The 13,837-nt window shown below is 45.3% G+C and overlaps 1 protein-coding gene across 1 annotated transcript; it reads left to right on the forward strand.

Moving 5' to 3' along the window:
• The first annotated feature begins 12,594 nt into the window (after positions 1-12,594).
• Positions 12,595-13,095, forward strand: LOC147462257 (uncharacterized). Its single transcript, XM_086503018.1, has one exon. The coding sequence runs from the start codon at positions 12,595-12,597 to the stop codon at positions 13,093-13,095; it is 501 nt and encodes a 166-aa protein (XP_086359144.1).
• Positions 13,096-13,837: the final 742 nt, after the last annotated feature.

Raw genomic sequence — 13,837 nt, forward strand, 5'->3', positions numbered from 1 at the left:
TGACACATCACCTTAAAAAGGCTTCAATAGACTCATATGAAATGCATTGTGAATCTTCCAAGTATCGGGCAGCTTGAGTCAAGAGGAGACATCATTTATCTTTTCTTTTATTTGGAAAGGGCCATAATACCTCATGCTAAGGTTTGGAAAAAGCCGCTCCTTTCCCTTTCCTTTTCTTAGGCGTGCCTCCTCAAAACATAAGAGCACCCAATCGTCTTACTTTAATTTCAAAACTTGTCGATGTTGATCTGCTGCCTTCTTATGTTGTTCTTCAGATTTCGCTAAAGCCTCCTGGACCTTGGCAAAAGGAGTGTCCAAGTCCCTTGTGTAATGGTTGGCTTCAAAAGTCTTGTCTTTAGTGTGAAGGAAGGGTGGAATCTTCGGAGCACCTTCCATTATCACAAATGGCGCCTTCCCCGTCGAAGAGTGAACCGTGTTATTGTAGGCAAATTCCACAAAAGGCAAAACAATTTCCCATTGAATCTTCTAATAAGAGATGTAAGACTTTAATAAATTGAGAACAACTGAATTTGCAATCTCAGATTGCCGATCTATCTGCGGGTGGAATCATGACGAGAACTGCAACCGTGTGCGAATGTTCTCCCAAATAGCCCTCCAAAACAAACTCGTGAATCGAGGATCTCTGTCGGAGACTATTGTCTCAGGCATGCTATGTAGTGTGAAAATCTGTGCAATGAACAGTCTCGCTAAATGATCCGGCTTGGCTGTTTTCTTCACTGGAATGAAGTGAGCTTGCTTGCTAAATCTGTCAATGACAGTCCAAATGGCATCATGCCCACTCTGTGTCTTCGGGAGATCAAAAATAAAATCCATTGCAATACTTTCCCAGGGGCGGTGGGAATGGGTAAAGGCTGTAGTAATCCCTGTGTCTTATGCCTATCAAAGTTGACTTCCTGGCATACTAAACAACTGCAAATAAAGTCGTGCACATCTTTCTTGAATCTTGGCCAAAAGAAGTAACGCGCCACACCTTTCAAGGTGGTGTCGATGCCGCGGTGACCCGTAAAGGTGGACAATGGCACTTAGTCAGAATCTTTTTCCTCAACGGTTGTGTGACACACAAGATCGTTTTCTTCATCAAGTAGCCATCACTTATGGAATATCCCGCTACTACCTCCCGATGCTGAATTCGAGTGAATACATTGGAAAAACCCCGATCTGTGGCGTACTGATCAACCATGTGCTCAAAGCTGCTATGATGAATTGCGGAAATAGCCAATACTAGGGGCTTCCAAGATAATGCATATGCCCCCAAGTTTTTCTGTCCCTGAGCATGGACAATCTGGAAGTGAAACTGTGACAAGATGTTAGCTCACCACATTTGCTTTTCTGACAAGTAGCGTAAACTCTGATGATCAGTAAAGACCGTGAAATCGCTTCGAATAGGTAATGTCGCCATTGAGTAAGAGCATGGATCACTGCCAATAGCTCTTTCTCATAAATTTGTGTTGTCAATTCTGGCGTTGAAAACAATCGTCTTTCATAGGCAATCACGTGGCTCTGGCTCCCAGACTATGACCACAAGCATCACAATATACTTTGAATGGCTTTGTAAGTTTGGCAAAGTCAACATTGTCTCCACGAGAAAGGGACTCCTTTCTAAGTCAATATGTGCAAAGGGGAAGCTACCTCTGTAAACTTCCGAATGAACCGCCGGTCCATCTGTACTCCAGCTATTGAGACGATGTGTCCTAGAAAGTGTATTTCTGGCAAGAAAAATTGAGTGTTTGTTGATGTTGTGCTTCATCGTTAGAGAAAACTATAATATCATCAATGAAAGTGCTCACAAAAGATTGATGCTCTCGGAAAATCCTATCCATCATTCGGTTGAAAGTCACTGGAGCATTGGTAAGTTGAAAAGGTATCACCAAAAATTCATATAAACCGAAACTTGTCCGAAAGGCTATCTTATAGACATGTCTCGGAGCGATTCTGATCTACAAACAGAGTGGATTTCATTAATTTCGAAACGGTCGAAGCCGGTACAATAGGGACAAACTCGCCTTCAATTTCACATCAAGTACAATTTTTCGGCCCTTTTCATTTGTCAATATCGCTTTCTTTGCCCGATAATCGACCACGGCGTTGTTCTTATGGTATCAAGGGACTCCAAGGAGGACATCACAACCTTCCAAGGGTATTATGTAGAAGTTCTTGTACCCCAAATACCCCTAACAATGCTGCCAATGACAGGTGTAATGGCTATGTCCCGAATGGGTGCCGCTAGAACTGTCTCTGCTTGTGGTCCCATCTGATCGGGTGTAATCTCAAGCTGTGCCGCCAATTAAGGTGAAATGCAGTTGGCCTTGGCTCCTCCATCAAAGAAAATTATGGCTTCTTGGTCTCTTACTTTGCCCCAAGCTCGGCAAAGTTCTGTACTTTCATCAATCGTGCTTAGGTCAGTACCCATGCAATCTGGAACCAGTCACGCTTTCATCTTGCCTTTTCTTCCACGTTCCTCAACTGCTCTCTAACTCTCTGGCCTGTCTTCATTCTGTCCTTGTTGTGCCTTTTTAGGGTGCTTCGCGGAGACATGCCCATGTTCCCTGCATCCGAAACACTTCCCTCTTTGATGTAGTTGGCCCTCTCTCAGAGAGTGAGCCAAGGCCGTGAATCTTTGTCTTTCTTTTCTTGGGAACTCTTTCTCTTTCTACTTTCATTATTAGAAGTCTGTTGTGTTCTCTGAGTCAATGTCACAAGACGGGCACCACGTGCCAATAGAAAAGAATAGACTTAACAACTTTAAGCACTTCAAATAACAACTGAACTGAAAGAGAGAGACCTTACGCAACATGGAGTGGCGGAATTCCACCCTAGAGAGTATTGGCCCCAAACCTTGGCGTCCCTTTCGGTATTTCTTTATATTGCATCAACTCAGTACAAGCCGGTACTCCAGATTCTGCACCTTCTCTAGGAAGCATGCCAGAGAATGAGCCCTTAGCACATATTTAAAGGCCCTTGGCATATGAAAAGCAGTTTACATGAAAAGCCTTCAAACTCAAAAGCTCTGGTCCAAAAGCAATGCCAAAAAAACTGCCAGCGAAATCCGTACAACTGCCACGTCATCAGCTAGCGCGAAACGCGAAAATCTGTATAGCCTGCCACATCATCATGCCAACGCAATTTTTGGAAATCTACCACGTCATCTGTTTGTGCAAGTCTCTTTTGTGTGTGTGAGAGAGTCCTGCTTTATATTAATCCTTTATGTCACTTTGGGCCGCATCAGACTGGGTCCCCATAAGTTGGTAGGACTTCTTCTTCTGTTACTTGTTCTTGTTAGGGTTTAGGCCCATCGACCGGCATCTGCAGGTTGGCTCCCTTCTTCAAGGCTTTGACACGTCAGCAGTTTGTGACATCTCCTTGAAAGAGAGTAATCGTCCTCGATTACAGCATATATGCAAGACAATTCAAGTTAGCTCAAAAAAATTTCCGAGTGTCATTCCGAGGGACAATCAGTTTTCTCTTTTTGTTAAGGAGTTAGCTTCTCCTCTCGACCCTTTTGATCAAGGAGTTAACTTCTCCTTTCGCCCAGATCGGAACTCTTGCGTAGTAAAATTAACCATCACACCCATACCGTACTGATCTTGCACGTGTGTCTTGATGCACTAAAATTACATACCCAGGCAATCTCATCCAATTAGAAATATTGAATAGTTGACACATCACAATGCAACACAAATGCTTACATATGCATGTTACAAGACACAACAAACAGCGCCGTTGAGCACTCCCTCGAGACAAACGGTTTGCAGTATGAAGCTACTCAACGACTACCTCGTCACTGCCCCCGCAAATAACCTAAAAAGGTCCGGGCCATGAGCTCAGAGGACTGTACAACCAAACGCTCCCCAGGCCGCTGTCTGCATCGCTTGGAGGTTCAAGCATACAACCAAACGCTCCCTAGGCATCGGCCGGCGTCGTTCGGAGGTTTTCTAGCATACAACGGAATGCTCCCCAGGCATCGGCCTGCGTTGTTCCGAGGTTCAAACAATACCAAAACAGTATTTCTCACTTCTCCAGCCGAGAGTAAAATCGCCAATCATTGAAACCAATATTAAAACCAGAGTCAAACAATTCAAATCGGCACCAAGACAGGTTCAAAACAGATACCATCCATTTCAAACAAATTCCAAACAGAATCACCAAACAAGTTCTCAAACAGATTTCAAACTTAAAAAGCAATCTCGACATCAGTCGAGCTCGAAAAGTAGACCGACTTTCCATCCCGAAACCCGCATCAAAAAATTAGGGTTAGGTTCATTCCATAGGGTTGTGGCCGAACACAGTATGGTCCATCAGCTCTTGGAGAAACAATGTTTCTTTGGCGGCGATGGTAGTCCCAAGATGGCAATCGCACTGGACCTCCAAGGTCATCTGCTCGTGAAGAGACATCTACTGGGAGATGTCGAGAAACTTCAAGTTATAATCTGCTAGGGTTTCCATGGCAAGGATTTCGAGATTCCCCACTTTGCTAGAAGTTGCACTACTAAGGAAGATGTCAGAAACCATATAACTTGGGGCAAAAATTTTCTTAAAAGCTTGCCAAGTACTTGGAGTATGCTGCTTGGTAGCTATCAACATTTGCATGGTACTGTCTCTGAGAAAAACAACAACTCAAAACAAACCTTGGATCCTTCTCTTGCAAGTGATCTTTATGGCTTATGCCCTGTAAGACATGAGCGGTGAAGACGGGAGCGCGCCCGATGCGCAATGAAGTAAGGGCGGGAGTAGCCAAAATTTCCAATGAACTTTGGAAGTGCGATCTTGCTCTGTTTGCTCTTTGATAGGACCGGTATGCTTTCAGAAAAGCACACGCCTGATGCTCTGATACCACTTCACAAGATGGGCACCACGTGCCAATAGAAAAGAACAGACTGAACAACTTTAAGCACTTCAAATAACTACTGAACTGAAAGAGAGAGACCACACGCGACACGGAGTGGCGGAGTTCCACCTCAGAGAGTATTGGCCTTTAACCTTGGCGCCCCTTTCGGTATTTCTTTATATTGCATCAACTCAGTACAAGCCGGTACTCCAGACTCTGCACCTTCTCCAAGAAGCATGCCAGAGAATGAGCCCTTACCACATATTTAAAGGCCCTTGGCCTATGAAAAGCAAACTCAAAAGCTCTTAGTCCAAAAGCAATGCCAAAAAAACTGTTTGCGTAAATCACGGAAATCCGTACAACTGCCATGTCATCAGCTAGCGCAAAATGTGGAAATCCGTACAGTGTAAGGTGCAACGGAAGTGAATGTTGAACTTTGCTCAAGATGAGTGCTCCGAAGTGGCTCAAGGTTCCTTGTGCTTAGGGAATGGAGAGCCTTTCGTGCTTTAATGAGAGAGTGCAAGTGATCACAAACAAAGTGGAAACTGTGAATGAAGGTGCTGAGACTGAGAGATAGAGAGAGAAGAGAATACGACACCAGCAAGTTGTCAAACCCTCCTCCAAGGGCCCCACTCTCGATGGCGAGAGTGGTCTACTATTGATTGCACACTCTGGTACAAGACTCTGATGCAAATCTAAATGGTTCGAGGTCGAGCCCGACTGTGGTGCCGACGATGACGAGACTATGGCTGGAAACTAAATGCTGCTATGACGACGACGACGATGACGTCGACGCTTTCTGCTACAGTGCCTTCGTGTGCAACAAACGCTGTTTTTCTTATGGCTGAAAATGTAACAAACTGTTGACGTGTCAGCCCTGAAGAAGGGAGCCAACTTCAAGATGCCGGTCGAGGGGCCTAAACCCTAAGAAGAACAAGTAATAGAAGAAGAAGTCCTACCAACTTATGGGGACCCCATTCGATGGGGCCCTAAGCGACATAAAGATTAAAATAAAGCACGATCCACACACACCCAAAAAAACTGATGACGTGGTAGATTTTCAAAAATTGCGTTGGCATGATGATGTGGCAGGCTGTACGGATTTCCGCGTTTTGTGCTGGCTGATGACGTGGCAGGCTGTACGGATTTCCATGAATTGTACTGGCAGCTTCTTGGCTTTGCTTTTGGAGCAGATGCTTTTGAGTTTGAAAGCATTTTACTGTAAACTTTAAATATGATGTTAGGGCTCATTCTCTGGCATGATTCATGGAGAAGGTGTAGAGTTTGAAGTACCGGTTTGTACTCTGTTGATGCAATATAAAGAAATACCGAAAGGGGCGCCAAGGTTTGGGGCCAATACTCTCTGGGGTGGAATTCTGCCACTCCGTGTCGCGTGTCGTCTCTCTCTTTCAGCTCAGTTGTTATTGAAGTGCTAAAAGTTTGTTCAGTATGTTCTTTTCTATTGGCACGTGGTGCCCGTCTTGTGACAGAAAACGTTGGACTGTTGTCACACAAATCGCTGCTCTGCTGCTGTCCAGAAACGCTGCTCTTGCTAGGTTTCAAGTGCTGAATTTGCAGGTGCAAAAACGCTGTAGTATGGTGCTGAAAAAATGCTATGCTACTGGTGCTGAAGTGCTGGTGCAAAACGCTAATCAGGGCTGTCAAAAACGCTGAGGTTATTGTCCCAAAAATGCTGGCTGAGGCTGTTCAAAAACCCCAAGTGTAGGGCTGAATCTGTGATGCTGGCGAGGATGGGCTGAAATCCCCAAATGCTGGATGAACTGGGTACTTTGCTAGAATCGTTGGCAGATTGGTGATCCTCCAAAACGCCAGGCTGGTCCTTAGGGGGAAAACGCTGGCCTTTAGGGCTAGGAAACGCCAGGTTGAATGGGTTTGTCTTGCTTAAGAAGTGGCCTGTTGCGCAATGCTCCTGCTGCCTCTTCTGCCAGAAAGTGCTAGCTTTGGTTTGCTTATATATTATCTTAGCAAAATTGCCCTACCTAGTTCCCAACAGGTCACTCGATAAATAAGTGAAAAATGTCAAAAATAGGGGAAAAAGGGTTAATGCACTGGAAAATTCCCTTGATGGATTGTGAATGGGAATGCTGATAATCATGCTTTGTGCAATCGGAGGATATGCATCTAATCTAAGTGACTGGTCATGCACGGTCTGCGAACAGACTCATAAAAGTGCTAGATCACTTCCTAATCTAGACTTGACTGATTGAACTGAACCCTGGTCATGCTGTAGCTTGTCCACGGACACATAGGGTTGGACGTGTCACATGCCATCCCCTCCTTTTCAAAGTGAGGTACTGATACCGTACTTTATAGCATCGAGGGAGATCGCCAACAGGGTCTGGAATCCTGGAAAGGACTCTTCGCCGGCCCACTCTGATGTGTGGGTCGCGTGATACTTGAGCTTCATAAAGGTCTGCAATGCTTGCTTCTTTGGGCCATGCTGAAAGCGACACAAAGTCATCGGAGACTGCTTCAATGCTTCCACTTTGTTTATGGACGTAAGTCCACCTTCTTCAAGAATCTCCAAGGCTGAACATTCCTGAAACCACTTCCAACACAAAAACATGAACATATCCATTTCATGTAAAGTGACTGGGAAAGATCTCGTCTGCCTCAAAGACTGTGCATGTAATGTAGATGAACAAATAGAGAGAGTGCCAAACCGTTTACCACACACACGCAAACATTGAGATCGAATCTTGTCTTTCTGATCTAAATCAATCAACTGTGGCAATTCACAACGGAAATGCCCATGCTTGGTGCTCATACTTTCTTGTGCTCTTTCTACAACTGTGTCGCGCCAAGGAAGAGACATGGAATGTGACTTCCTTGAATGCATACTTTTCAGCTTTTCATGAATAATCCGCATACATCCGTGCTCATTCATGAGTGAAACGTGCTCAACGTACAATATGCCATGCCTAGGAAAAGGGATCACATAAAAACGCTGACTAAAATACAGGAAACGACCACGAATAAAACACTTGAACAATGCGTGCTTACTAATCATGCGAACACATAGTACTTCTTGTGGGGGTTCTTTGGACCTAGCCTCGAGAGCCAAGATCGGTTCGTCTTGTTTAATGGATTCTGCTTGGGGAGGTGCTGTGGACCTCGACTCGAAAGCCAAGATCGATTCTTCGTGATTGATCGAATCTGCAACGAGATTAGCTTCGCTAGAAAAAGCATCAACTAAACTATCATCCTTGTGAACAATCATGTCTTGATCATACAAATCATCATGCTTGTGAGAAATCACATCGTGATCATCATGCTTGTCATTGTCATTCAAATCATCATGCTCATCATTATCATGAAAATCCTGCAAAGAAGAGACTGAAAGAGTCTCCTTGTCTAGAATCCGTTCAATCTTCGCCTGCACATTAGAAATGAGAGATGAAGAATGAACAACTTGCTCTCCACGAATGACAATGGGAGAGTCACTTTTGGCATTGAAAGTGAACGTATTTTCCGCCCAATCAATGAGAGGGTTATGCTCACGAAACCATCGAATGCCCAAAATCATATCACATCCTGAGAGAGGAGAGACCAAAAATTTTCTAAAGAAAGCAGCTTGTTGAATTGTAAACAACATGTCAAGGCACTCCTTCGTGATGAGAGAGTCCATACCGGGAGCGATGCCCCGTCATATGACCATAACATTTAATGAGAGACTCATTAATGGGAGGGTCATGAGAAACTTGGGGCACACTCGTGTTCTCATTTATTGCGTTGACAGAGAAAGTGGGTTCTGTGGATTCTTTAGATTCATTAGAGTTAAGATTAGGACATGTTCTTTTTATGTGACCCTTAATGTGACAATGAAAACAACGATCTTCCTTAGAATAAGTGCTTTGCTCTTCCGGACGTGATGTATCCTCCTAGAATTCCTTGTGCTACCTTTTCATATGGAGTGAGCTTAGGTTTAGCAATTATGTTAGCCTTACCCTTAGGTTCATTAGAAGAGTTTTTTTTTTAGTGACTATTGGAAGATTGGTTAGAAGAGTTACCGTTCTTACCATTCTTACCATTCTTACTGTTCTGAGGGTACTGCGAGGTCTGAGAGATACTTGTCGAAGTCTTAGTTTCCTTAGGCTTTCTCTTGTTGTGCTTCATCTCCTGTGTGAGAGTAATCGCTACCGCCTTGTTGAGATCGATTAGATCGAGCACCTCGACATCATACTTGATATACTCGTCCAATCCATAAAGGAATGTCTCTTTGCGCTCATCATCCGACTTGCGTAATTGGGTGGCTAGCTGCAAAACACAATTAGAGAAAGACATAACTGGCATACCATTTTGCTTGAGACTGTGCCAATCATCCTTCAATCGTGTGAGGTACTGAGGTGGCATAAACCGCGCCTTGAGCTTGTCTTGGAAATCGGCCCAATTGAAGGAAAGGGGCGTGAAATCGTTGGCTTCCTCTAGGTGCGTGGCTAACTGTGCCTCTTGCCATGCGTGGTACCAATTGATGGCATCACCGGCAAGGCACATAGCTGTCGTCAAAACCTTGCTATTTCCTGTCTTGTTAGTTGTCACAAAATAAGCATTAAATTGATGCAACCAAGAATGAATAACCGTAGCATCTATCTTACCATCATACTTACTGAACTGGATCTTCTTTGTGACTGGGTTGTTGGAGTCCGAATGTCGGCTTGCGCCACTTGATGAACTGCCAACATCTTTGGTTGGCTCGGACTTCGAGGCTAGAACATGTCGTACCAACTCTTGCATGTGTCATTTACGCTTGGCTGCACGCTCTGCCTGTCTTTCTTTAGCCGCCAAGCGCGCTTGATCACGCTCACGCTCCAAGGCTTCTTGTCATTCTGCTTTTCTTTCTAGTTGTGCCATCACAACGCGATTCGTTTCTTGTTGTTTTGCCATCATCTCCATCATCGACTTGACCAATGCCTCCATAGGATTTGGTTATATCCGTGGCGTAGATGGGGAAGGGGGAGGGTCGGGAAAACCTCATGGTGGGGAAAACTCTTCTGCACCACTCCCATGCTGACCACCTCCATGCGAAGTATCTATTCCGCTTCGGGTAATGACTATACACTGTGTTCTTGGTTCTTAAGTTCTTGTGGGTCTTGGGTTCTTGAGGGTCTTGGGGTCTTGAGGTTCTTGAGTTCTTGAGGTTCTTCTTTCGCTTGCAATTTGTGCTAGAGAAGGATCTTCCCTTCACCCGAGTTTTGCTCTTTTCCACGGGCGCACCCCTTGGCGGCCTTGCACTCACACCAAGGTCACATCGATTGGCCGGCCGCTAAGTGCACGGTCCGCTCTCAATGAGTGAAAAGAGGCACAAGGGGAGGCTGGACAAGCCCTTCTTTCTTGGGATTCATGTCACTCTTCAAAAACACGATTAGGAATCGAAACGCCCAAGCGAACTTGGGCTCGTGCGACCACAACAAGCAAAAAAATTCTTGTGGTTCTTTCCTTGAGTGATACAGAACACTGCCAAAGCTCTGATAACAATGTAAGGTGTAACGGAAGTGAATCTTGAACTTTGCTCAAGATAGTGCTCTGAACTGTGCTCAAGGTTCCTTGTTCTTAGGGAAGGGAGAGCCTTCCGTGCTTTAATGAGAGAGTGCAAGTGATCACAAACAAAGTGGATAAACACTGTAAATGAAGGTGCTGAGACTGAGAGATGGAGAGAGAAGAGAATATGACACCAAGACGTTGTCAAACCCTCCTCCAAGGACCCCACTCTCGATGTCACAAGACGGGCACCACGTGCCAATAGAAAAGAACAGACTGAACAGACTTTTAGCACTTCAATAGCAGCTGAACTGAAAGAGAGAGACGACATGCGACACGGAGTGGCGGAATTCCACCCCAGAGAGACTTTTAGCAACTGAACTGAAAGAGAGAGACGACACGCGACACGGAGTGGCGGAATTCCACCCCAGAGAGTATTGGCCCCAAACCTTGGCGCCCCTTTCGGTATTTCTTTATATTGCATCAATACGGTACAAGCCGGTACTCCAGACTCTGCACCTTCTCCAAGAAGCATGCAAGAGAATGAGCCTTCACCTCATATTTAAAGGCCCTTGGCCTGAAAAGCAGTTACAATAAAAAGCTTTTAAAACTCAAAAGCTTCTGGTCCAAAAAGCAATGCCAAAAGCTGCCAGCGTAATTTACGGAAATCCGTACAGCTTGCCACGTCATCAGCCAACGCAAAACGCGGAAATCTGTATAGTATGCCGAGTCATCAGCCAGCGTGATTTTTGGAAATCCGTACATCTGCCACGTCAGCAATCCGACGGAAATGTGCTGCTTTCTTCTATCTGTTGCTTCTGCTTCTGCTAGGGTTTAGGCCTCTCGGCCGGCATATGTAAGTTGGCCCCATTCTTTAGGCTTTGACACGTTAGCAGTTTGTGACACTCGATGGCGAGAGTGGTCTACTATTAATTGCACAATTTGGTGCAAGATGCTGATGCAAATCTAAATGGTTCGAGGTCAAGGCCGATGGTGGTGCCGACGATGAAGAGACTATGGCTGAAAACTGAATGCTGCTATGATGACGACGCCGATGAGGACGACGCTATCTGCTACTGTGCCTTCGTGTGCAACAAACACTGTTTTTCTTATGGCTGAAAACGCTGGACTGTTGTCATACAAATCGCTGCTCTGCTGCTGTCCAGAAACGCTGCTCTTGCTAGGTTTCAAGTGCTGAATTTGCAGGTGCAAAAACGCTGTAGTATGGTGCTGGAAAACTGCTGAAAAAACGCTATGCTACTGGTGCTGAAGTGCTGGTGCAAAACGTTGATGAGGGCTATCAAAAATGTTGAGGTTATTGTCCCAAAAATGTTGGCTGAGGCTGTTCAAAAACGCCAAGTGTAGGGCTGAATCTGTGATGCCGGCAAGGATGGGCTGAAATCCCCAAACGCTAGATGAACTGGGCACTTGGCTAGAATCGTTGGCTGATTGGTGATCCTCCAAAACGCCAGGCTGGTCCTTACGCTGAAAACGCTGGCCTTTAGGGCTAGGAAACGCCAGGTTGAATGGGTTGGTCTTGCTTGAGAAGTGGCCTGTTGAGCAATGCTCCTGCTGCCTCTTCTGCCAGAAAGTGCTAGCTTTGGTTTGCTTATATATTGTCTTAGCAAAATTGCCTACCTAGTTCCCAACAAAAGTCAATAAATAAGTGAAAAATGTGAAAAATCGGAAAATAGGTTTAATACACTGGAAAATTCCCTTGATGAATTTTTATGGGAATGCTGATGATCATGCTGCGTGCAACTGGAGGATATGCATCTAATCTAAGTGACTGGTCATGCATGGTGCAATTTTCAAAAATCTACCACGTCATCAATTTGCGCAAGTCTCTTTTGTATGTGTGTGAGAGTCCTACTTTATTTTAATCCTTTATGTCAATTGGGGCCCTGTCGGACGGGGTCCCCATAAGTTGGTAGGACTTCTTCTTCTGTTACTTGTTCTTCTTAGGGTTTAGGCCCCTCGGCCGGCATGTGCAGGTTGGCTCTCTTATTCAAGGCTTTGACACGTCAGCAGTTTGTGACAGTCAAGATCTCATCTGTGGTGTAAGTCAGATTGCCTGAATGTATGGCAAAACCTTGTTTCGCATGACCCATCAATTCTGGTTGGATTGTAGAGACTTCCAGCCACTGCCTTTGCAGATCCATCACATCACTTCTTGTTTGGAGAGCTCTGGCACTACTTGTTTCTATAGCAGGGGTGGAGTTTGGCTTTCTTATGTGGGGAGTAGTCTAATGGTTGATGCATTGTCGTGGCAGACATTGGTTTTTGAGGGTGCTCTCACATATCAGATTTTGTTTTTTGAGGGTGCTGCCACATATCAGATTTTTATGCTGATAGCCTTAGGGTATCTCATAATTACCTTGAGCATGATACACAGTGGGGATGCGCAGGATGATGATTCTGTGTTCCGATATGAGGTGTTTTGCATGCTAGTTGCCATTACATTATGGAACGTGTGGCAAGCTTGTTGTCCCGACGTTCTTAGTGCTACACCGTCTTTTATTGTGTACATTCTGGTGGAGGAAGCCGGGGAAGGCAGGCTTGTTTTTATCAACGAAGGGCTCACTCCCAAATGTTTTCCAGGTTTGTCAGGGGTCACATTCAGTGGCATTACTCCCCACCACAGTGGTTCATCCTACGCACTCTCATACTGCAGCTTGAGGAGTTGCCTTTGGTGGATTCTTCCACATCCACCTTTGGTTTTTTTCTGTCCTAAAGATCCTACGAGATAGGCTATATCTAGCATCTCGAGGGTTTTTTTGTACTCAGTTTTATAGAGATGCTTTCCACTAGCGGTCTCTTATGTACACAGAATACAGCCTTGGGCTCTACATTCTCGTCCTTGAGCTCTCGAATTTGAGCTTGAAGACGATCCATCGGATCCACACGTGGGGTGGGCACGAAGAGTCGCGTTCGTTTGATTGGGGAGATAGATCCGCAGCGTTGCATCGTTGCTTGAAGAAGAAGCCCCCTGTCTGATTTGTAGGTTTGAGTAGGTCGGATTCCCTGCCTACTACTTGCACCGTGGGAAGGGACTCCTGTTTGTTTGGTGAACAGGGTGTAATTTTTCGATTAAGCTGCGGTTGAAGTTGAAGCCAAAGTTTGCAACGAGCTGAAGTCGGGTTGGAGCCGAGGTTTGAGCAGCCGCGAGCTAGGGGGCTAGAGGCGAGTTTGGGTATGGATTGGAAGAAGATGGGGAAGGGGCGAAGCTTGGGTGTAGGGGGCTCTCCCCCAGGGCTTCCCCTCGCCCTTGGGAGGCCGACTAGGAGCAAAAGAAAGAGTCGGGGCGCTTGTTGTTAGGGTTGCAGAAGAGAGAGAGAGAGAGAGAGAGAGAGAGAGAGAGAGAGAGAGAGAGAGAGAGAGAGAGAGAGAGAGAGAGAGAGATTGCTAACCTTGGAACATTCATATGTAGCAAAAGTACTCATCAAAATTCGCAAGGATCACCAGTGACAACGAAGGATGTGGCCCGAAGTG

This window comes from Adiantum capillus-veneris, chromosome 3, assembly GCF_014529385.1.
Source record: "Adiantum capillus-veneris isolate H3 chromosome 3, ASM1452938v2, whole genome shotgun sequence".
In the NCBI taxonomy this organism is placed as follows: domain Eukaryota; kingdom Viridiplantae; phylum Streptophyta; class Polypodiopsida; order Polypodiales; family Pteridaceae; genus Adiantum; species Adiantum capillus-veneris.

What these genes read in the sequence shown, in the direction of transcription:
- LOC147462257 (XM_086503018.1), top strand. Translation starts at nt 12,595, where the DNA reads ATGGTTGATGCATTGTCGTGGCAGACATTGGTTTTTGAGGGTGCTCTC.